This window comes from Camarhynchus parvulus, chromosome 4 (assembly GCF_901933205.1).
Source record: "Camarhynchus parvulus chromosome 4, STF_HiC, whole genome shotgun sequence".
Taxonomy (NCBI): domain Eukaryota; kingdom Metazoa; phylum Chordata; class Aves; order Passeriformes; family Thraupidae; genus Camarhynchus; species Camarhynchus parvulus.
Window position 1 is genome coordinate 15,795,349 of NC_044574.1, and position 23,763 is coordinate 15,819,111.

The 23,763-nt window shown below is 39.0% G+C and overlaps 1 protein-coding gene across 10 annotated transcripts in view; it reads right to left on the reverse strand.

Annotated features, from left to right (window-relative positions):
* Nucleotides 1-497: 497 nt before the first annotated feature.
* Nucleotides 498-23,763, reverse strand: part of LDB2 (LIM domain binding 2) — a 367,493-nt gene continuing 344,227 nt past the window's right edge. For 2 of the 10 annotated variants that reach the window (XM_030946918.1, XM_030946914.1), the window contains 3 exons: nucleotides 12,020-12,143; nucleotides 10,774-10,925; nucleotides 498-1,779 (listed from right to left, as the gene is read on the reverse strand). In XM_030946918.1, coding sequence (XP_030802778.1) covers nucleotides 1,549-1,779; nucleotides 10,774-10,925; nucleotides 12,020-12,143 — 507 coding nt within the window. In that variant the 3' untranslated portion in view covers nucleotides 498-1,548. Of the gene's footprint in view, nucleotides 1,815-4,452; nucleotides 4,596-10,773; nucleotides 10,926-12,019; nucleotides 12,144-23,763 lie in introns of all 10 variants that reach the window. The other 8 variants (XM_030946921.1, XM_030946922.1, XM_030946920.1 and 5 more) reach the window with 8 other exon arrangements.

Genomic DNA, 23,763 nt, shown 5'->3' on the forward strand with positions numbered 1-23,763 from the left:
TAGGCTGGCTGCTAGGTATACATACAGCCACTCAGAAAAACCTAGGAGTTCTTCAGCTGCTCTTACAATGTCAGCAATATTGAAAGTAGAGTTTCAGCGAAGAACAAAAGGCAGGATTGTGTAGGTTCAGCATCTCTCTGCTGACAGTTCTTCCTGTGTTTGCCACTCTCAGGGTGTACCTTGCAGGGCTTCCCAGGTGCCTGGCTATGTGTGCCTCAGTCCTCCAGCTCAGCTTCTCTGGCTGGATGCCCTGCAGTCCCTCACTTGGCTCTCAGTGCTGTAACTCACCTGTGGGGCTGCACATCCTTGTTAGATAAAGAGCATCAAACCAAATCGAGCTGCAAGTGATTCACACCTACCCACAGGCTTTCCCTTTAGCTGGAAAAAGACTGCAATTCAGTGAAACACTAATTCCAGAAACCCCTGGTGCATGATCCTGAACGCAGGTGTGTCGTTGCTGTGCATACAAGGAACTGTAAATGCTGTATAAGAGCACATTTGTTAACACAGTTTATTGGCACACTTATTGGCAAAGCATACATAAAATACAGTTGTATTATATAACACACTGACTCACTGTGTCTTTACATGATGAGTTGAACATATTAATATGTAAATGAAAAAAAATTAGTTTCTTTTATAAAGTTTCACATAAATACACCGGAATAAAAAACAAAACAAAACAAAAAAGTAAAACAAAAAAAAATGAGGGCTTTACAAAAATATTATACAAGAAATATACTATGAAAAGAAATAACAACAAAGCCAACTCAGATACAATAATAAAAACACAAAAGTTTTAGATTTATTAAGCTGCCCACAAAGTTAATGGATTACATGGCTTTAAAATATCTGGATCGACAGCAATTTTACAAAGCATAAACTCTCATAGGACTGGGTGTCTTTTTCCACATAAAAATATTTCTCATGTCTTTGATGAAAAAAAGACATTTCTTGTTTCAGTATTTTTTATTAAATGATGGATAGAGTATCTACTGACATCAGCTAAATGTAAATTTAAAAAGCTGGATCCTTTAAATGACTAATTGATGAAAGAAAAGTTAAAGAATGAACAAAAGTTACTTTACTTTTCCTTAAAAGCTGATCTTTTTCTGAAACAAGAAATTTCAGGTGCAAGTTGAAAAGCAGAAAATATATTACAATTGTAAAAAGTTTTACATAGTTATGTTAATGAGATCCTGAGCACTGATGACTTGTCAAAATATGGCCATTGTTTGATGAGGAAAAAAACAACCCCTTCCAATAAAATGCACTGTCAGAAGTTTGCCATGAGATGCTGTTTAATTTTCAATTATTTTAATTGAGGTCAGTGCCAGTATCTAGTTGTATGACAATACTTCCAAGCAATGTATATGGAAGCTTATACAAGAGTTTTCCCTAACGAAAAAAGTTGGATAGCTTTAGTTTAGAAATAGATACTGTATAATTTGAAAGGTGTTTCTTTTAAATTTTATTTTGAAGAATGCTGTGAAACAGTAATTAATAACCCACTGGGGTACATTGCAGTGGGCACTGCTGCAGAATAACCTATTGGGAAGCTTGTGGTGTGGGGTTTTCAGATTTAGTCTCCTGGTTAGCAGCAGGTTTGCTGTTCCATGGGCTGTTATTTCCCAGTGCAGGTGAATTGTTGAAATCTTCTTCATCATCCATGCCATTTGCTGCATCATACTGTGTATTCTCTAATCTAGTGATAAGCCTTTCGTCTTCATCCCCAAATTCGCCTCCCATCAGAGTTGGTTCTCCTACCACCATCACATCCTGTGAACAGCACCCAATATTTGTTATATGGAAACCTTGAGAGAGAAAAAATCAACTTAAAAAAATTATGTTAGAGAATTCGCATCTCTTTTACTTCGTGACATTTGAACAACAGAGTTAAAAGTTCTCATATGGTAGGAACAAGGAGAGAGGCTTACACTTTATTTCTAATTTAATTTAAAAATTAACACATCTCTATAGCTGCATGCTCATGGCTCTGGATCTCAGATACCCCAGAACTGAAAAGCAGGTAGGCTGAAAAGTATGCCTGATTTTAGCAAATAAACAGGCTGTGAAACTGCCTTTAAACTTCTCCTTAAAATATTTAGCCTTTATCCAGTTAATCCTTCCTGAGCCATTTTCTTTGGAAAGGCACCAGGGTGTATCTCAGTAGGAACTTGGTGATATACGTATTTTAAAAGTAGTTTAAAAGAAACCACATTTCTTATCCTCAGACTTCTCAAACGTGGAGCACAGCACTCTAATAAAGATGGTAACTCTCTTATCCATAGCCAGCCAAGCCCTTTTACGCATCCAATATACTTGACATTCTGCTACTTAATTATGGTAATTAATTTAGGTAAAGTTTTCGATAAAAACAATGTTCACACTGATTTGACAATTTGCATAGCTAATTAAGTCATTAGCAAAAACCTGCTGATTGCCAACAAGCCCTGAATTTACCATCTGTTATTTCATGGTGCCTGTCACCTAACTCCATGTAGGCAACCCTGCCGCCAATCTGTGCAGTAAGAGGACCAATCTGTCCAGCTGGTACCGTAAAAGCAAGATGAAGAGTGCTAATTATAATTACACTGATGAAGCTAGTACTCATCAGAAACTAAAGCATGCAAGAAAGAAAGAATTCATCTAATCACTGCTTTAAGTACAAATTGTCCTTCCATGAAAACAAGTAAACCGCCTACTGTACTCCAGTGCATCACAGATTTGCTGCAAAAAAACCCCAAGCAGCATGGGATAGAAAGGTGCAAACTTGAGATTGGAAAGCAAAGGTGCAAAGCCAGAGAGCTCTCTTGTTCTCTCTGTTCAAGGGAGAATCAGGCTGCTGTGCTAACAGCTAAAGAAATATGTGGGATGCATCTTTTCATGCAGCTCAGGTGTCAGGGCATCAGGTAGTGCTTGGTAGAAGTGCAGTAATTCCAGATGTATAGCTTTGTTCCTGCTGATTTAACAAGCCCTTCCAAGAATTCTGGTGAACAATGGATTCATTTTTTAAAGGATCTGTTCTTCCTTATGAATGTTAATAGCAAACAGAAGACAAATGTTTGCATTTAATAAGGTTTATTTTTAATCAGATATCTACTTCCTTCACCACAAAACAGTACAAATTATTACACTATTTCTTGATATCCCTCAGCAAAGGCTGGCATGTTACAAAAGAATATTTGTATCACATTTTCAGCCTGTGCTATGTAAAAAACTTGTGAGTATATGAAAATTGTTACATTATTTCTTCTTCACTTTGTCTGTTTTGTTACTCCATATATCCATAAAATATTTGGTTAAAAAAACCTCGCACACAGCTTTGTGACATAGAAGTTTAAAAGACAAAGGTGTTGATAAGCAAAAGTTTATTCTAATTTATCCCATCCCTCTAAACAACAGGCAGTGTGTAGTGTGCCCTGCTGGACCAGACCTGATCCCATTGCGTTGTGAGAGCATTAATGACCAAAGAGACCTGGCAGAGAACAGCGAGCTGATGTGAGTGTGCAGGGTTACAGGGCAGGCAAAAAGGACCACAGGGGCTGAAGCACAGGATCACACACCCAGGTGGCAACAGCTCCTTTGACTTTGGCATTCTCAAGGACAGGCCTGAAGCTCTCTCTGTTGCCAGACCAGCAAGAGGTCAGCACCTCGGATGGGACTCAGACAAGCACGTCCAAAGTCACTGTGGGGCTGCAGCAGCTGGCTGGGGAGGCAGTGAGAGAGTTAAATATGAGTTACAGCCACCAAATGATGGGGAGGGGATGTGTGCTCAACAGCTGCAAGTGCTGAAAGGAAGACAATCACTCTAGGCCAATATAGAGGAGATGTAGACTAGGGCACTAAGATGGCATTAAGTAAATAAAAGTGTAATCCCCACTCCTAAGACAATATTCCTGTTCCTGATAATGGCAGGCTGAGGATTAACCATCCCATGGGAACAGTGCTAGTTTTACTGCTCAGGTCACCTAACACTAGGCTGGGAAAAAAATCTCAATCTGTGGTAGGAAACATTCGTGCATCAGTGGGGAGATGTTCAATGACCTTGTGAGTATTTCCACCTCTGATTTCTCAGGTTCATTTCAAATATTATTCCTTTCATATAATGACTCCTACTGAGAGAACAGTTTGCACTTGTATTTCCCTCTATACTATTGAGTCTCTCTCTCTCTCTCTCTGGGAATGGAACTACAATTATATTGAGGTTAGTGGAGTTTTCCCTCACTCTATTTAAAAGATAGATATCACAGCATTCGTTACAGGACATCTGAAAAAAAATTCTTGACAATCTTGCCACTTGCAGTTATATCAGGCAAAAATAGTGTCTCAGGAAGCGCACATGCTCTTTCCTCCCCAGAGGATTCTGCTCCTCAGACTGAAAGCTGAAGACCCCACCAAGTGCACCCCATTGAACCTCCACTCACTAGATCCCGTGCAATGACCACCAACCTCTGAGGAGGACTGGAAGTGACTCCTTTTAGAGCCCCTCAATGCTTCTCCTTAAATTGGCCAGTGGGGGTCACTGCTGTTGAATGACACAAGGCTCCATCCCTCCCAGGGTTGAGGCTGCAGCTCTGGAGTGCTCCTAGCTCCTGCTCATGGAGTGAGAAGCAGAATCCAAGAATTAAACCCTAGTCTCTTGCATGGCAGCACACACTGCTATGGCCTAGTTATGGTAGCACATATTTGACTAAATTAGTTTAAAAAAGATTTAGACTGTAGTCACTCAATCTTATTAATTTACTCTGTGATTAGAAACAACATTTTTGGTCAAGGAATGTCTCATGATAGTAAAATATGGCTGTAGTGAAGCACTGTAAATAAAGCAGTGGTTGTTTTACATTATGTGATAGAAATGTAGTATTTTATAATATAACCACAAAAGCAGCTTTCATGTATATCATACCTTTCATCCTGTAATAACCCTAGTTGCCATCCAAACTTAAACTGATGCATATCAACTATATAAACAGAGATCACTTCACACAACACTCAAATGCAAGCACTTCTATTTAACAGACTGGTCATTTATAGGTTTTATCTTTTTTTTTTATACCAAGCCTCACAATTTAGCTCTGCTCTGCCCAGTTAAGTGACTAAACTTTTTAACTTGGGATCATCCTATGTCTAAACAATGTCCTGGTGAAGTCTGGAGCTAAAAATATCCATTGGGCCATGTAAAATTCCCCATCCCTTTGCCTTCCATCTTTGCTGCTGTTAATGCGTAGCCTCGCTCAGTGTGTTACAGTGGTCAGTTTGTAGCCCTGTTACAGTGGTCAGTTTGTAGCCCTGTTACAGTGGTCAGTTTGTAGCTCTGCTGTCACAGCCCCCAGAAGTAGACAAACTGTGCTTCACAAGCCTAAGGTAATTAAAAATGCCTGGCACTCTCAAGGATATCATTCAAGCACATCTCATCCTCCAGGGACTGAAAGTTGCACTAGTTTTAGCAGCTGGCACACCTCTAAGTGCTAAGTCAAAGGAAGAAATGTTCTTCCTCCTGCTTTCCTTCTTATGCAATTGTGTTAGTGGTAATTATTTTAATAATTGACTTTTTAGCTCCTTGGCACAAAAAATATTAATGACTGAGATCCCCACTGCTGCCCAAAGCCATAATGGTCACTGCTTCCATGAGAAAAACATCAGACTGACTGGTATTGAAATGATCTTTAGAAACAGAACTGACTTTTTAATTAGGTTTCAGAGTAAACACTTTCTAGAGAAAAATCTTTCACATCTCATCATAATTCTCACTGTTAACTTGACATTCTGTTCTTGTTTGGAATGTTTTTCCTAAAGCACAAAAACTGGAAACAAAGTTATACTCTCTCATCTCTTTGCTACTAAATCTTAGACTCTGATTTGCATGGTTTTGAGACATGAGATAATTTCTGACACTAATCTCTGGCCCTGGAACTGTAGCTCTGGTTCTACAACATCCATTACAAACCTCCTAAACCTACCCTGTTCCTGAAACACATAAGAGACTGCATTGTTCCCTTCCACATTAGCAGGTTTATTTATGGATTTGGTTTCTGAGCTTACAGTGAGCTACAAAGTGAAAGAGAGATTATTGAGGTATGTAACTTGCTTAAAGAGTGCAAGGAGGTTCTACTTTAGACTCTGGATGTAACAAAGAATGTTTCGTTTATTCAGTGGCATGTAGTGATGCTTTATTCTTTCCAACATATGATATTTCACTGAGTTTATGGTTACAGCACTACACTCAATGGGATCTTCATTAGTAAATGAAAGCAAAATCCATCTATTAATTTCTGTGGTGATGACTGGGAGCAGCATAGAGCAATGGTTCTTAGAGTTTGTAAGAGTTGTGGATTGCTATCAGGCTTCAAAAATATGAAAATGGATCAATATGCCCTTTTAAAATTAAACTTAACAGCGAGTGATATTTAAGTGAAAATAGCTGTATGGACCCCTTCTGATTGCTCATAACTGTAATCCACAGACCACAGTATACAAATCACTGCTCTACAATACAAGGGTTTGGGCTTTCAGGAAAGTTTTATTTGAAACAGAAGAATATGAAAAATGCTAAGTAATATGATTTTAGTCAGTGAGAAGGCTTGAAAACTGAGCAAAGATTTGGGAAAATGTTGCAGCTAGCTTCAAATACTAGGGGAAATTATTAGTACTGTGTAAGTGGTAAGGCAATGACACATCCAAGTTATTTAACTAATTTCTTTAAAATGATAGGAAGACCAACATCAGAAAGGCAGGCTTTCTATGAACCTTGCAGAAGGACTCTTGGCCATCCTTGCTCTTTGTCTAGAGGACATTGGTAACTCAATTTTCTGCCCAATAAGCTTCCAAAGATCAGATGTGATTGAGAATATGAACAGATCCAAGTTTAAGTTACTGGCATCTGCTGAGACTAAGGCAGCTGAGAGGACTTTCTGTGTCCCTGTCCTGTCTGTTTCCTTTATGCACTAAAACCAGGCAATGCACCTATGGGAGCACTGGCAGTACTGAGCCTGCACCCAGGAGAGCCTGAGAACAGGAAACTTCTGGTGAGAAAAATGTTTTTGTATTTGTGCTGACTTTAGCACTTTAGCACTTTAGTAGCACTTAGCTACTTCCACCACACTACACTGTGTTACCTCAGCACCTACAGGATTTGGGTCAAAAGCATCACTGGACAATCAATGGGCCAAGCTAAGGATGAGTTGTGTGGCGCACTCATGTGGCACACTGGCTAACTGCATTTGTATTAAGAATGTAGGAAATACGTAGGAAATATGTAGTAATAGAAAAGGTATTAAACAAGGGACTTGGGCCAGAAGAATCATGTTGACAAGAGGTCCTGAAGGGATCCTGAAGAATGAACAGAATCACAGAATCACTGTTTATCCCACCATCATAAGTGAAAATGGGTACAATAGAGTGCAAGTGACTGTCAAAAGGACAAAAATTTGTATTTTATTTACCACAGTTGAGAAAGTATAAACAATAATTAGAGATAAGAGGATGGACTGAGAGTGAACATTTTCAAATTCCTGATGAAAGGGAAGATACCCATCCACTAGCAGAGACGCTTCAGATGCTTTTATGGATTGTCATTAGACATGTGTCAGTACTGTGGAAATGCTAATAAATTTAAGGCAACACAAGGAGTACAAATTATACTGATTGATTAGGCTTCAACAACTTCAGGATGCAGTGCCAATCTGACCCATGCATGGAAACACAATCACATCATTTCACCTTCTGAGCTTGGCTCTGTATTGTCTGCACTGTCCCTGTCTGGAGAACTGATCAGAAAATAATGCAGGATATGGCACAACCTTCTCCTTCTACTAGTAGAAGAACGTCTATTTGACAAGTAACATTCCCTCATTAATCAAGGTTTGCCCAATATATTTATCTGAAGAGCTGGAAGGGGCTGTGGAGAAAATGACAAAACTCTGAGGTTTCAAGATTTGCCACAGCTGATGGTGCTTCTGTTATCTGGACACTATCCTGAACCTGGGGCATTTCCCATCTAGGCATGAAGACCTCATTAAAGAAACAGAAGTTAATGGTGTGAGTGAGAAATGGGGATGAGGTGTAAGTAAGTAAGTTCACATATTTGCCAGACTGCATGCAGCATTAATGTTGGAGCAAAATGGAATAATTACTAATGTCCTAAACCAAGAAACATCACACAGAATAGAGGCTAAGAAAACAGTGTTTAATCAGGACTAATTTAATATCAAAGTTAAAACAACACAGAAGCACAAAAGAAACAGGAAATTTGATGTGATTATGATGGAGAGACTGACTTTGCTGGCAGGAAAGAAATCATTGGAGAAAAAGAGAAAGTTGGAATACAGGACTTCATATTAATCCAAGGTTGATATAGATATGAGCTCATTGTGTGATTCTCCAGAGAGGAGGATGAGAAAAAAGGAACTGAAACTAGCTCTGGTTATTTGAGTCATCTGGATAGAAGATGCAGTGATTTCTTTCCTCTTCTCTAATAAAGAGAGGAGAAATGCTTTTAACACTGAAAGTGAATGATTTCAGTAGGGTGGGTTTTTTTTCTACTGAGCAGGAAAGTCCCATTCACAGAAAGCTGTAAAGCCAAATGAATATTTCAGTGAATTGAAAACTGCCAAATTGTGTTCAAGGATCTCTTGTCTTCTATTGCATGTAAGGGAAACCAAACATTAACTACTAAATGATACACTTTAAGGTACAGTTATGGGAAAGAAAGAGAAAGCAAGTTGCTGCTACCTGCAGCTATCTTCTGAAAGCAATGGCAACAAGGTCCACTTCAAAGAATGCATAATTTTGAAGAAGCGTGGGATAACATCTATTTATTAAACTGAAAAGCGTTGAATAGTTTTACACCAAAATATCCTCCTGCTAAAATTATTTTGAGTTGTCTACTCTACAGGGTGGCCAAACCATCAATTCCATCTGGTTTGCTATCTTTGCTGTGGGGAAGATGGGAAGAGCTGTTAGTATGTCAAATTGAACAGCTAAGCATTTTCCCCTTTGCAGATGGAAAGGAACGGTGTCCTAAAAATGGAACCTGATCCTCCATACAAGAGTTTGGACCATTTTGCTACTCTGGTACAGAAAGCAAAGAATATTGAAAACTACTGAGTTTGCAACATCCTGAAAGTAAAAGAAGGCTAAAAATCCATCCCTTACACCATAATAAACTTCCCCAATATGTCTCAGATGCTCAACTATCATCTCCATCACAAGAGCAGCCTTGACTGCTTCATCTGTCAGGAGCAGCCTTCAGCACCCGAAGTCACCTTCAATATCAGTGGGAGTGACAGGTAACTATCAGAGGGCTCAACCACATTCAAACATTCAAGTACACACAGCTACCACTGAATGCCACAAAAGTCCTCTCTCCAGGGAGGAGCAGGCTGAAGAGAGGCAGGGGGTCAGATTCTGGTCCTGCAGAACTCTGAGTAGGGTGTAGCTGACAGAAAATGCCTACTGTCTTTTAAAGCTGGAGACAGCAGGGAACTAGCTGGTTGCTTGGTTTTGCACTTCATTGCAGTTTTTTTCTTAAATATGGTTGAATATTGATCCAAAGGTTTTCCTGGCAGATACCGTCAGTGGGGCAGAGTGGTGCCTGCCACCAGGAGATCAGGTAGTCAGCCTTCTGACTGCTTTGTGCTGCCAGAAAAACACAGAGATGCCTATATTAGGGAAAGAATCTGACTCTGGGGATGCGAGCCAATTTTAATATGACAAGGAGGAAATATGAGTTTAATGTACTGAAGCCCAAAACTGTAAACTAGTGGATTGCTAAATCAGTTGCTAAACAAAAATCTTCATTTCATTTCACTGGTGTTAGTCTACTCCTCTTTTTAAAATCTGGATATTCAAGCTTCCTAGGAAGAGTCTGCTTTGTGCTAGCAAGACGCCTATATTCTTTGTCAGGTTTCAGAGACATCTACCCCTTCCTATCTGCTGATCAGAAATCCAATAAAAATACCTGCATGTTATTCCCAGGATATGACTTTATGGTTCCTATAATATCAAATTAATTTCCCAAGATTTAAAATGCATAAGCTATCTCCTTATTGACTAAGGCACACTTTGTCACAATTTGGGGTCTGAATACCCCTGTATTGTGACTAAGGCATTAAAGGTGACATTTTTGAAGAGTTGATACAGTTGTTACTCTGGAAATGACTTGGCGTCTCCTTGAACAATTAGGATGTCAAGAGTTACAGCTAGCAGGGTGGATAAGCTGAGTACCACATTCCAGGAGATCTACCCTCTGCAAGTGGAATGATTGGACAAAGAGATAAAATCTGCAGAGAAGTTAAATAATAACTTGTTCCTGTAGAGCATCTGAACCTGGCACCAATTAGAGGTAAGGTACTAACACAGACAGACCAGCAGCTTCCTCAGGTACAGCTCTGCTGCACCACTGGGACACATCCTGGCTTGGCACCTGGCAGGTGAAGTCTGCAAGGCTCATGCTATGTCTAAAAACACGGGGCCTAATCTGAGTTCCATCACTACTGAAGGGACTCCCCCTGACAAAAAAGGGAACTGGCCCAGGCCTTTAAAAAATCACATCTGATCCTCAGGACACTTCTGTTTGAGGGTCCTGCATTAAAGCTGCACTGCAGAACAGCTTCTTCCCACCTCTCCACTAATTCCCCACTTCCACAGCACACTGTGCAAGATTGCCTTTTGCATGTGATAGTTTGGCTCAAGAATGCACCTTCTTTACAATGTATGGAAAGAATTAAAGCACCATAAGTGATTTGGGCCTAAAAGGAAAGTGAGACTTACAGGTACCTGACTTGATAGACTCAGGTTTGCAGCAGCTGACTTTTTCTTGCTGTTGGTACTATTTGCGTTGTTCCCAGCACTGCTGTTGGAAGTGCTGCTGGTAGAGTTTTTCCTTTTCCTCCGTTTGGTTGTTGGTTGTCTTGTGGGTTCTGCTGCAATAAAATGATAAGAAGGAAAGCAAATGGCAGATACTGTTAAGCAAGAACGAAAATGATCCATAAGAAGTGGTGCTGAAATACTTTTTAAATTACTTTTGAATTGCTAAGTTTAATAGTAGCAGTTGAGTTAGACTTAACATACAAACTGTAGAATAGTATTTGGACCCAAACCAGTGGTATCTACTTTCAATTTTTTTCTGATGGTTTAACAAATCTTATTTTCCCTGCATTGTCAATAAAGGTATTCAAAAGCCTTTTACTGATGGGAGTATCATGATAAAAATCATGATGGTCAAAGTGACTGTGGAACTTGCTGAAGGTCACACAGCAAGAAGCGGTGCTAAATGAAAATGCAGGTCCTACTGTGATGGAAGGTACAGCCTCAAACTGCACCCTACTGCTGCCATGCATGCAGCAAGCAACAAGCAAGCACCCACCCTTTGAGCTCCTTCTACATCCTCTGTGGCCTTCACCTTTAAAACCGCTGCCCCCAGGAGAACCCATAAATGTGCCAAATAGCATTGCCCTGCAAGCCTGTAAACCTCAGACCGAATCAGGACAATCACACAGCTTTGCTTAAACTGGTAAAGCACAGAGGGACAATTGTTCTTCTCCAAATTTGGCCTGGGCACCCAAGTGAACCCTCTAAGATATAAAAATCTTTATAATCTGAAAAAAGAGAGAATTATTATTCTGAAGTGTAAGAGGAATGAGATTAGGTCTAGGCCTGTAAATAACTTAATATGAGTCTCAAAGATAATTAATTATGAATTGTAGCTGTAATTTCAGAGTCACAGCAGGAAGCAGGATTACACAAACAATGAATTCTAATGGAGCCAGTAGGCATTTTGCATTCCATCTACACATATTTTTGTACTAAATTATATCCTAGTCGTAGTGAAGCCATCTCAGTGTGTGCATCTATAAATCAGTTGTGCCAGACAGAAATCATAAAATATCAGAATAATTTTCAGGCTTGCTTTGGGAACATTGTTAATTTTTATTACTTTCATTTATAAATAAGCTTTCCCATTGCTTCTCTATTAATTTTACTATAAAATAAGTAGAATTTTGGAAGTGAAACATACCTGGTGGGGCCACCATTCTCTGCCATTTTTGAAATAAGCAAGTCTTCAAGCAGTCTCGAGGACTTAGATTGTAAGTTTTATGTCTTGACATCAGTTCCTGCATTGGCTCCAGTATAACACACAACTAGAGGAAAAAGACAGAAAAGAACAATTTCATCCAAGCAAAGCCTCCATTGATCAGTATTTACATAGTTGGAAATTGTATTTTTTGATTTTTTTTACTCTTACTAATGGAGCATGCCTTATAAAGTTCAGTTTAATCTGCACTTGGATTGCAAAATAAAAACTCTGAATTAGGAAAACTTCTTGCTATTTATTATCCTAGGTAATTTATGGATATATCAGATAAACTTCAGCTCTAGTCTTCCAGGCTACAGAGATTTCAGAAGAGTAGAAAATGTTCATGCTTCATTGCCAAAGCTGCAAAGATTAATAAATAATAAAATGCCCATAGTGGATTAGCATTCACATACAGCAAAATGAGTTCTTCTGACCTGCTGCACACCACAATGAGAACTTATAAATGATCTTTTATTTTGATATTGCATGGAAAATAATCCAGGTAATTTTGGGCTTTTTTTGTTACATGAGGACTATACACTCTCTTCTTATCATATGAATGACCCATATGAGAAAAAAAGCACTTTATTTTTCTTGTCTGCTTGAATGCTGAATATATAGGATAGAGATTTCTGAAAATATGGAATTTCAAACATATTTTTTAAAATATAATTTTATATGTATTTTACCTGTTCACTTAATAATTAAATATTGTTCACTGCTTTCTACTCCTGTTCGCACAGCAGATCCAGCAGAAAGAGCACTATGCTGCTTTCTACTCTCTTCTGTTTATACCCACTGAATCATTTCCAGTCATTTAAACCTCACTCAGAGCCATAGAAGGCTACAAAATTGCACACCTGCGACTCAGGTTTACTCAGGTTACTCTTGTTTGCCAGAGATTGGTTTTTAGGCATCCTAAACGAGGAGAAAAACTCCAGGCTGACCTACAGGTGCTACCTGAAATTTGCAGGGCTGGCACACTGGAGGAGATGGTTCCTTACTTGCAAACTGAGCACATATGATAAGAAAGTAGCTGGCACAGAATAAGCATGGAGCCTGCATGCCATTTTTAGTCACTTTTCAAAGCAGAACCGCATTTAGAAGCAGGGGCAGGTTTGGCTTTTTTTACCAACAGAAGTAGGGCAACAAGTTGATCAAACTATTGGAAGTTGGAATGGCAACTGAAGAAAGGAGTAACTTAAGCCAAGTCTTGTATTGAATTATTTACTTAATTTTAGGAAGTTTTGCTGAAGGAGTGTCCTGGATTTTCTTCAGCAGGAGAAGTTTTCCCTTTGTTCTTTGACAAATATATAAGACAGGAGACAAATTCTTCTCTCTGGGCTGCAGAGCTGAGCAACGCTTGCTCCATTCTCCCTAAGTGCACCCTTCTCTCATTCATATAAATGGAGATGCAAAGTATGCAGGGAAAATAGTTGAAAGGGTGAGGACTGCCACGAGGACTGAGTCTAATTCAGCATTTAAATATTACTGTGTATTGGCACTGCTGTTTGAGCCTTCCATTAACAACAGTTAAAACAGAGAAAACATTAAGCAGCAGGGAGAATGAAGAGCTTGAGTATGAGAAATTATTTTTTTCCAACTGCAGAAATTGAGTCTGCAGTTGCCTCCTTGACATTTTTCTTACACAGTTTTTACAAAATTTTTGTAAATAAATATTTGCTAGATAATCTAATAGACAGAAAGATACTATCACATAGTACACTCTGAGTTTGGATTTTCATCTAGTTCAATACTCAAGAAAAATTAAGATCATCAGGTCCTAAAATATATGCAGGATCCAGTTTATGCTGTGAAAAAGGTGTTGTATTTTGAGTTGATATTAAATTTATTCTGAAACCTGCAGACGCTTGCTCAGGTGTTGTGTGTGTGTGTGTATGTGAGTGAGAAAGAGATCTGTGATTGTAATGGACACCATTGTTTTGACTCTCTAAAGTCTGGGTTTCTGGCATGGCTGGCTAAATTTTCTCATTATGAGCTGATAGCAGCAAGCAGGAAAAAATACTTGTGGTAATTCTGAACCAACTAGTTACCCTGGGCAGAGCACTAGACTCACACAGCTCTACTGCTGCTGGGACTAAAAATACAGAAATATATATGTAGGTTCTTCCAACATTTCCTTAGGGACACTTTATTCATTATATACTTACTCTTTCCTAGATATTTATTATTGGCAACAAAGAGAATGTTTCTTCTTTATCATCTTGGCAAAGATGCTTGCTATTGTGCTCTAACCATAATGTGCACTGAGAACTATGCTGTCCCCACTGCCTGTGGATATCTTGACTGCTAATCCTGTATATAACCTCTTTCACTTCACACACAAGATTAAAATGGAATATAGACCCAATATGTAGAAATGCTTCACTGATCTCACTTGCACAGAGAAAAACATATGGGCATTGAGAGCCCTACTCTAAGACATGGGGAAGTCTCATCTTTTGAATACTTGGGAGCTGTACCCACTCACATGAATTTTTCTTCTGATTTTTGGGGAATTCACAACCATTTTCTTCCTCTAAAGTCTGAAAATTGTAAGGTCAGCTTTGGATACTTGAGTAATAGCAGGGCATTGAACTCTATAGTTTTAAATGTATCTAGCTCATGTGAATTTGGCATAAGTGTAAAATGAACTGGATTAAAAATGATTGTTATCAAATCTCACAGGTTTTTTTGGTGACCTTTGAGACCTACTTGAAATCTGAAGTAACTCAAACCCAAATCCTTGAAAGAGGAAATGACTGTGCTCCAATTATCTTAAGTCCAGGGAACTTGTCATTGACAATCAGTAACTTGTTTTTTCTTCAAAAAAGCCAGTTAAAAAATGTGGGGACAAGATGCACAAGATTAAAAGCTTGATTGGCCAAAACCACCTGCTGTCTTTAAACAACGGTGAGCAGGTAACTGGCAAGGCTGGATTGACAGAGTGAGTTCTTAAAACAAAGCTAATGAAATGTTTTATTCTCCTGTATTCATTGGCTTACAGAAGCCTGAGGCTTAAAATGTCTATTCCCCACAGATCATCTAGTCTCCCTCTGTGAGATTTCTTCACAACATCCATTTTAACTTTTTTTTCAAGCACCGGATAATACCAAAATGTACAAGTTTTTACTACAGTACTGTATTAATAATATTTGGAACACCAACAAAACCAATCTCTTCTACAAGCAGTTTCTTCATAGCTTGAAATCAGTCACCCAAGAAAATAGCCTAAAGACTTCAAGAATTTAGTGCGATGACGATGTATGATTACAGAAATAATTTCTACATTCCTAGGACTACAGAACCTTTAATGGCAATGCTTGACAAGAGAGATATTTCTGAGTTCCACACTTAGGCAACACTAGAGTTGGGATCCATATGCCTGTGCACAGGTGTCTAGTGCCAGCTGAAATGCCCTAGATGATGCTGGATCTGATCCACCAGATCGCTCTTGCTGTCCCAGAAGGACATAAAGCTCCTTGTGGATGTTTCAGGCTCTAAAATGTGTCTTAATTGTGTGTGCAGTTGAATAAAGCCTACAGTTCAAAGAAAAAATTATGTTTGTTTTAGCTTTTAAAATGTATTTGGAAAAATGTGTATCAGATTATGTACTTTCCCTCTGCAGTACTAAAACTTACTGAAAGAACTCCACATTGTGCTTAGTAACCCAATATTATTAGAATTAGTTTCTACTTATCTGAGCTCCTTGTGATGATGTCTGACCATTGCTCAGAACCATTGCTGTTTCACTGTCGGAGCTGTGAGGTGGAGCCAGCTCTAGGGATGAGCACAGTGCTTCACTCTGAGCGGTCACTGGCAGGAGCAGCCTGTGTTTGTGGGTGTTCAGTACACACTGCGACCCATGCACGTGGTTTGGTACTACACACACTGGCAGGGACTTTCCTGGAGTTCCATATGGATCCTATGGACAATTCATCAGCTAGAGGGCTTGGATCCAACTTGACAAAGTGGTAATGCTATACCCTTGGGGCTGAGGCAGGTGAAAATAGGGAACATAACAATGTTTGGGGGTTGTTTTGGGTTGTTTGGTTGTTGGTTTTGTTTTTGATTTTTTTTTGTGTTAGTAAAACACATCTGAAAGAATTTGATTTATTTTTAATGATTTTTTTTTTTTTTGGAGGAGAAAACTAGCATTTACAGGTTTCAAAACCCAGTGTTTTTCAAGAAGGGAATTATATGAGGAGATAGTGGTGGCACTGCAGACAGAGTTAAAGGGTTCTGAGAATATGGATCCACACATAATTTCCTGTAATACCTCAGTTATCAGCAGAGCCCAAACTGGCCTTCATCAGTAAGGGGTCATATTCAGCTCTGAGATCAGTCCAGTCACACCAAGAATAGTTTTAGCCTTATGATTTTTGTTCTAACGCTGGGTTTTTATTCCATTCCGAGAGCACATGCTCTTTCAGGAAGCAGTGAATATTAGCAAGAAGCACCGATGTGAAAGCTCTCTTTTACCTTTCGCATACCATAAGCTCACGTACTCTATTTCCAATTTCACCAGCGGTTCCCCTCCTGCTGAAGCCTCCTTGCTCGGGAGGGTTTTGGTCCGCGGCTGCGGCGCTGCCCGCGCCGAGCTGCAGGTGGCAGAGCTGCCCCGGCCAACGCGCTCCGCCGCCTCCGCGCCAGCAGCACAAAGGAACGGCAGCCCTTCGCTTTTCAGTGCTTTTTGCATTTTAAAGAGAAATCGGTGAGCCTCCAGTCTTGCCGTATTTAGCTGGTGACACTACATAATCACCCAGGCAGTTTCTTTAAATCAGGAAACGTATCTGGTCAGTAAGCCAGGTGGCCCACAAGTCCCACGGTCTACCAAAACAAGCAAGTTTTAACTATCTTCCTGTGGCTGCCTATTTTGTCTGAATACATAAAAGTTTCACTAACTACAATTTAAAAAATGGAAATAACTAACATTTTTCATGTAGATGACACTTAAGAATGTAAATGTATAATGTAACATCAGTTTTTCTGAATGAGCCAGCAAGGAACCAGGCAGCAATGAGAGTGTTCCCTGAAGTTCTACTGAAATGTAGTTTTAACTCTTTAATGCTTGAAACTTCTCTTGGTCAAATGCCTATATCAATCACTTGAAAATTATAGGAACTGTTGCATATTCAGAGCCCATGTTGATTTACAGCCCTTCCTAAAAGTGGCAAAACCCCCATTTGGATGGGAATATTAATCATTAGCTAATATTCAGGTGGGATGCTGACAGTGAAGGTATACCTGGAATACAATGTGCAGCCTTGAAGAGGTTCAGCCTTCTTTTAGAGCTCATTTTTTATCCTCCACAAAGACTCTGAGTTATCAACCAACAAAGCTAAACACAACAACATTTTATTTCTATGCTGAAATGCAGTTTTCCCTCTGCACACCCTCTATATGCTCTAGAGAAAACAACTCCGGTTCATGCTGCTAGAGAAATTCTGGCCCCAGGGCATTTCCCTGGGAAAGGTCCCATTTCTTCAGAGGGGCAGGATTTCTGCAAAGAGCTGAAATGTCTCTGCACATCCACATCCACTGTTTTATGCCCATCCACAGGTACACATTTTCAGATGTCAACAATATGTTACTGACACACCTGCAGTGAGGAAGGGGACACACTAGGGATGTTTTTTCTTGTAAAAGAGCTATACCTGGAAGTTTGTCTTCCTTGAGTGGTTTCAAAACCCTGTATGAGTTCCCTGTACCCCCAGCAGCATGGCACTGAAAAAGGGAAATGTTGCTACAGTCCTCAATACAGTTCATTTTTGGAGTTAGAAACAGAGAAAGCTTATGGCTGCTTTTAAATTTCTCTGCTCATGCTTGTTTTTCAGAATTAATGTAAGTTTCATTCCCCTGCAGAACAGAGGGAGGAATGAAAATTTCCTAGGAACATATTGCTGCTTCTTTCACTGGCCGGCTTGCAATTCACTGCTCAAAATAGCATGTGTTTTTTAAGGATCACATGTGAATACAGAACATTTTCATCTTAAAAACCATCTTTGTTTTCCACTAAAGACATGAAGATATAAATGAGAAATGTTTTGGGGTTTTTATGAACTGAAAGAAATTAGGTGTTTTTTTACGTACTTGTTTTCTAAGGGGGGAATGCTTTGGCTTTGTTTTAAGCTCTTGCCCAGTATGTCAAGTCAAATACATGTCTCAATCAGTACATTTCAGTGGATCAGCTATATCCATGGTCCTTCCCTGCAAGGTAAACTTTAAGCCAACAGAAGAGGTTTTGAGATTGCCATCACTCAACTTACTACTCTTGCTACCTGCTTTCCCTTTTTTGAAGAGCCACTGTGCACTCCTGCTGGGATGTGGGGCTAATAAATGTTCATTGTACACCCCATGTAATGACGCACATGGAATAAATAAATGTTCAATTTTGACAGTAGTTAGTGTAGCAAGCAGAAAATACAGTAACTGCTTCAACTTAAATTATAAATCCAGTCATTTTAACCTGAATATTCAAAATCCACTCTGCACAGGGTCATTTATTTTAGTGAAACCTTAGATGATCTTTGGGACAGAATGAAAAGCCAGCTCTTAACCTCAATAGCTTAAGTAGTCCAATACCACAGAGTAATCCCTAGCTTGTTTACTGTGACTACTGTTCTCTCCATATTTCCAATTCCTTCTGTGCCAAAGATTTTTTAAATTGGCTGTGTATAAACAGACTGAAGTCCTTGGGTTTGCTACATAGGTAGGAAACAATAGGAGTTTTGAAATCTACAAGGAGGTGGGAAAATGCTTGGAATTATGGTATAGGCACGTTTACTGTATTTACTCCTAAATTAAAGACATTTGATTTAAACAGATAGTAATGAAAAGGTTTTAAAACTGTTATTAAAAATACTTTCTTTAGGCTTTGACTTAAAATTTCATTGACATGAATGGGATCACCCCTCTGAAAGAAATTGCTTTAGACTAGCTTAGGGCTCAGCAAGACAGCACTGCATCAGGTTGAACTTGGCTCATATTTTAAGTACATCTCCAAAACCATATGGAATGGATATTTTGTGTAAGCTTTAAAAAATACAGGATGAGTTTCTGCAGCACAATACCATAGCAAAAGCAGATTCTGGGACAAATTCCATAACCTGAGATTTACAGGGTCTAGGATATACTTAATAACCACCACTCAGCATGGGAGAAAGTTCCATGTTTTGTGACACCATGCTGAGTCAAGAAACATTTGTACTTGCAATCACCTAAGAGGCTAGGAATTAGAATTTCTAGCTTAACACTTGCAATATTAGTGATCATTTGCATCTACAGCTTATTATTTGTAAAATGACAGATATATATACATATTTTACAAAATATTGAGCCCCTTGTTCTAAAGAGATTCCTATCTTAACTAGATAGGAGGTAAAATACTAAGCCAGGAATAATTTGGCAATAGACAGGTATCCACAGAAAAACAACAATTTCATGCACCTATCCACAAGCCCCTTGAGGACTACTGATATATATTTAAATGGTTCTCACACATTGACACCTGAAAATATGGCTGTTTTGCCTGCTGCACATCATATAAAATGTCATTAATTTCATTGATAACTTGGCTGTTTAGGAAACAATCCTGCCACAAGGCTCCTGGCATTCACTGTTCCTTTTGTGTGTGTTGCCAGCCCTGGAGGATGCAGTGGGATGACACACAACTGCTGAAGCTCCATGCTGGATTCACTAGCAAATACTCAGCACTCAGCAATGTTTATTCATCCTATGCTATGCCCTGAATGCCAGTCTAGGACTCTCCAGTTTCTCACTAACACCCAGAGGTAGCGAATGATTTCTCAATAATGCAGTATTCAGCTGCTCAATTGCTCCCAAGCTACATAGCTCATCATGTTTTTACACTGTTCTGTATCTGCAGCCATTTCAATTCCCAGCAACCGTGATAATGGAAAGAAGCAGCATTCATTTCAGGTAAGACTAAGCTTGAAAAACATGTTTTTTCAGGCAAATAACTATGAGTGGATATGAAACAGATCTTAACACAGCACAGACATCACCAGCATTGCAGCTAACTCCAGTTAGAGTGTTGCACCTTAATTTAATCTCTTCCCCCCCCCTCCATTTTTTACTCCTTTCCTTTCCTTTCCTTTCCTTTCCTTTCCTTTCCTTTCCTTTCCTTTCCTTTCCTTTCCTTTCCTTTCCTTTCCTTTCCTTTCCTTTCCTTTCCTTTCCTTTCCTTTCCTTTCCTTTCCTTTCCTTTCCTTTCCTTTCCTTTCCTTTCCTTTCCTTTCCTTTCCTTTCCTTTCCTTTCCTTTCCTTTCCTTTCCTTTCCTTTCCTTTCCTTTCCTTTCCTTTCCTTTCCTTTCCTTTCCTTTTCCTTTCCCTTTCCTTTCCTTTCCTTTCCTTTCCTTTCCTTTCCTTTCCTTTCCTTTCCTTTCCTTTCCTTTCCTTTCCTTTTTTTTTTTTTTTTTTTTTTTTTTTTTCTTTTTCCCCCCTCTTTACATATCAGCTAGATAACAATGTCCTCTGCTCCATGCACTCTGGAGCAATTCAGGTGACTATGGAAACTGTTGGATCTTGTGGCTATTAATTCTGCCTTTCCTTGTGGTGGCACCATGACAGCATCAAAACTGTGCACCTGGTCATCAGGGAACCCAACCTCTTTTACAGTTCAGAAAGTTTCTTCCTCCCTCCTTGCATCCCCATAAGGACTGCAGGTTCCTCACTCCCTGCAGTGTGCCCAGGCTGGCAGAAGGGCCCTGCCTTCAACAGTCCCAGAGCCATTCCTGTCCATGTCCCTGCTCCTGCAGAGCTGCTGCTGAAGTGCAGATAGCTGAGCACATTCTTCCCTGACAAGACCCTAATTTGAGGGCCAACTTAGCATCATATCATATTAAACTAAGCATTTCTTACAGTGGAGATGATCAGTTTCAGTGACATCTTCAGTTTGTAAGTAATGAGTGGTGTGAAGCACCTTCAAGATGCCACATAATGAATGTTGAACTGGACAGATGTGCTCTCCTTTCCTTGTCCAAGGGGAAGCTGAGTGCATTTGTGGAGATGACTTTGACATACACCTTATTTAGTTATCACTTTAGTCAGTCTGCTCATCATCACAGCATGTGCTGGAAGGAATTCTGTTTTGGATATTCTTAAGCATTAAAAAGAATATTTTAGGGCTGTCAATCATTGCTGTAACTATTTGATAACCCTCTTCCCTCAAACTCTGAAAGGTTTTTCCTTGTGATTTTGCTTAATCTTTTTATTTAAGATCCATTGTTTAGAAAGGGCTTAGAAAGAAGGTCCACTGTTTGTAGTTTTGCTTCTCTCTTTGAAGTTTTAAATACTGTTTTTTAAAATTATTTTTATTTTTTTGATTCTTTGCAAGAACTTTACAATTTTAAACTCTTCCTGTCATTACCCAGACATTAAAAGAATGTCCTCTCAGCAAATGCTCTTTTTCCTATTCACCTTCTGTACAATGGGGAGATGTTTTGAAAATCCCTTCCTTCAACAGCATCACACACAAGTCTTATGGACTTTTAATTTTGTTTCCACCAGCTGGGCTCACAGTTCTTCCTACACCAAAGTGAATAGTGAAGATTATCTGCTTCCTTTCCCTTCCCTTGATGACAAATCAAAGCAAAGGCACTTGGTTTTACAAACATAAGTAGATATTCCTGGAATCCCAGTGGCAGGGGCAAACTGCATCCAGTTGCTGTATGTATTTTCAGCTAATGAAAATAAAAGGACATATAGGATGAGTCTCATCTTCCTCCTGATAGGCTTAGTTCTGAGGACCACAAAAATCTACAATCTGAATCTTCCAAATCTTGTTTAACATTGTCTAAATCTTCTTTATTGTGCAATTTGTCCTCATCCAAACTGTACAGATCAGCGTTTTCCTCAATGAGGACAACCTACTTGAGCCTTTTCCTTCAGCAGAGGTCCTAGTTGCAATAAAGGACTAACACATCAAATAACAAGTCTGTATCATAAAGAAAAGCTTTAGACAGCCCATCATATTTTGTGATTATTCTCTCACAATTATCTGTATAGTCAGTGATCAATAGGAAAGATTTGTGCCTTACACATCTCAGATAAGAATTAAGCTCTTAAATGATTTTAAGAGAGACCATAAAATTTATCTTTGTAATTTAATTTAACATTAGTGTTAAATTACATTGCAAAGTGCATCATGTTGACTGCATGATATGATCTTTTATACTGCACTCTATTGCAGTGAGTATCAATTTCAGAGAGCTTGTCAGGACAAAATTAAATTTTAATGTAAATTGGAGCAGATTCATTAATTTCAGTCTATACTGGATTTGGATGGAGTTCCACTGTTAGGTAAGGTTTAAGGCTGATCTGTAGTAATTAAGAGGGGGAACTAAGCACTTTGCACCAAATTTTTTTACTTAAGCCTTGTCCTGTGAACTAATACCTCCTTTTTAAAGTCCAATTTTAGGTTATGAATTGACAGAGAAACACAGTAGCTATTGTTTTATCTCACTGTCTTTCAGTGGCCTGGTGCAAAGCACATCGCATTTGAAAGCTTTCTTAATTTCATTTTCTCTAGATAGTTCAAAAATCATACAGCTTACAATTTGTTCTCATTTCAATATTATTGCCTCTGCTTCTAACACGATCACCAATTTTATTTCTTACACAGTACCAAGATAAGAACAAAACAAGGGTGACTTTGGAGACTGTCATGCACTTAAAAGAGGTTTATTGCTCTCTTATTCTTTACCAAGCACAGATATTTAATAATCAGAATTCCTTAATAATCCACCATCCCAGCCAGCCCAAGCGGTATCTGTCGGAAACAGCATGGGAAAGGTCTATTTCCTTGTTTGCCATCTCCCACCACCACCATGTGTGAAGCTGCTGCATGACATTTCCTTCCTTTCTATTTCTCCAAAGGCAAACAAGCTCCTATTCAGCAGTTCTGAGTCAAATCCTAACACCTGATATTTCTGATATGCAAACTGTTAGCTTTTTCTGTTTGTGCAACAATGAGACCTTATCAGTTTTGCCACTTTTCATTTTGACTATGAGATGCATCCACTATCACTCTTCACCTGTGTCCCTGGCAGCTGCCTTAGGTTCAGATGGAATCCGGTATGTTGTTTGTCTTTTTCAAACTACTGTTGATTCAAAACAAACCACAGCATTATAAAAAAGATCAAGAGTGTAAGGACTGCATTTGAATGCTGACAATGTTTAGTGTGCAGCTGTATTACAGCTTGGAAATAAGTTTGGAAATGATTTTGTGGTGGTCTGCAGACAGCAAATGCTGACTAAAAGTTACTGAAAGCAGAACAATAGAAGATGCTATGCCTGGCCAAAATGCAAGTGCAAAAATTTAGTGGTGAGGTTGAAGTTTTTCATTTGCATATAATTTTTGTGGCTACTTAAAAACACGTGCCACAGATGCAGACAGTCTCTATACTGGAAAACAAAACATCACATTCACCTTTGATTTTACAAATTCTCTTCCATACATTGTTCTATTTTCAGGTTTCCTTGTAGAAGAAATCATCTCCCTTTCATACAAAAGATACACATAAAGATTCATACAGACTGAGGCAATACAACTGTGATTCATCCTTCAGACTAACGTGTACATAGCAACTCTAATTTTATTTACAACCATGAAAAAAGAAAGCTTTTCCAGAATATAACCAGCTAGCTCTTCTGTGTCATGA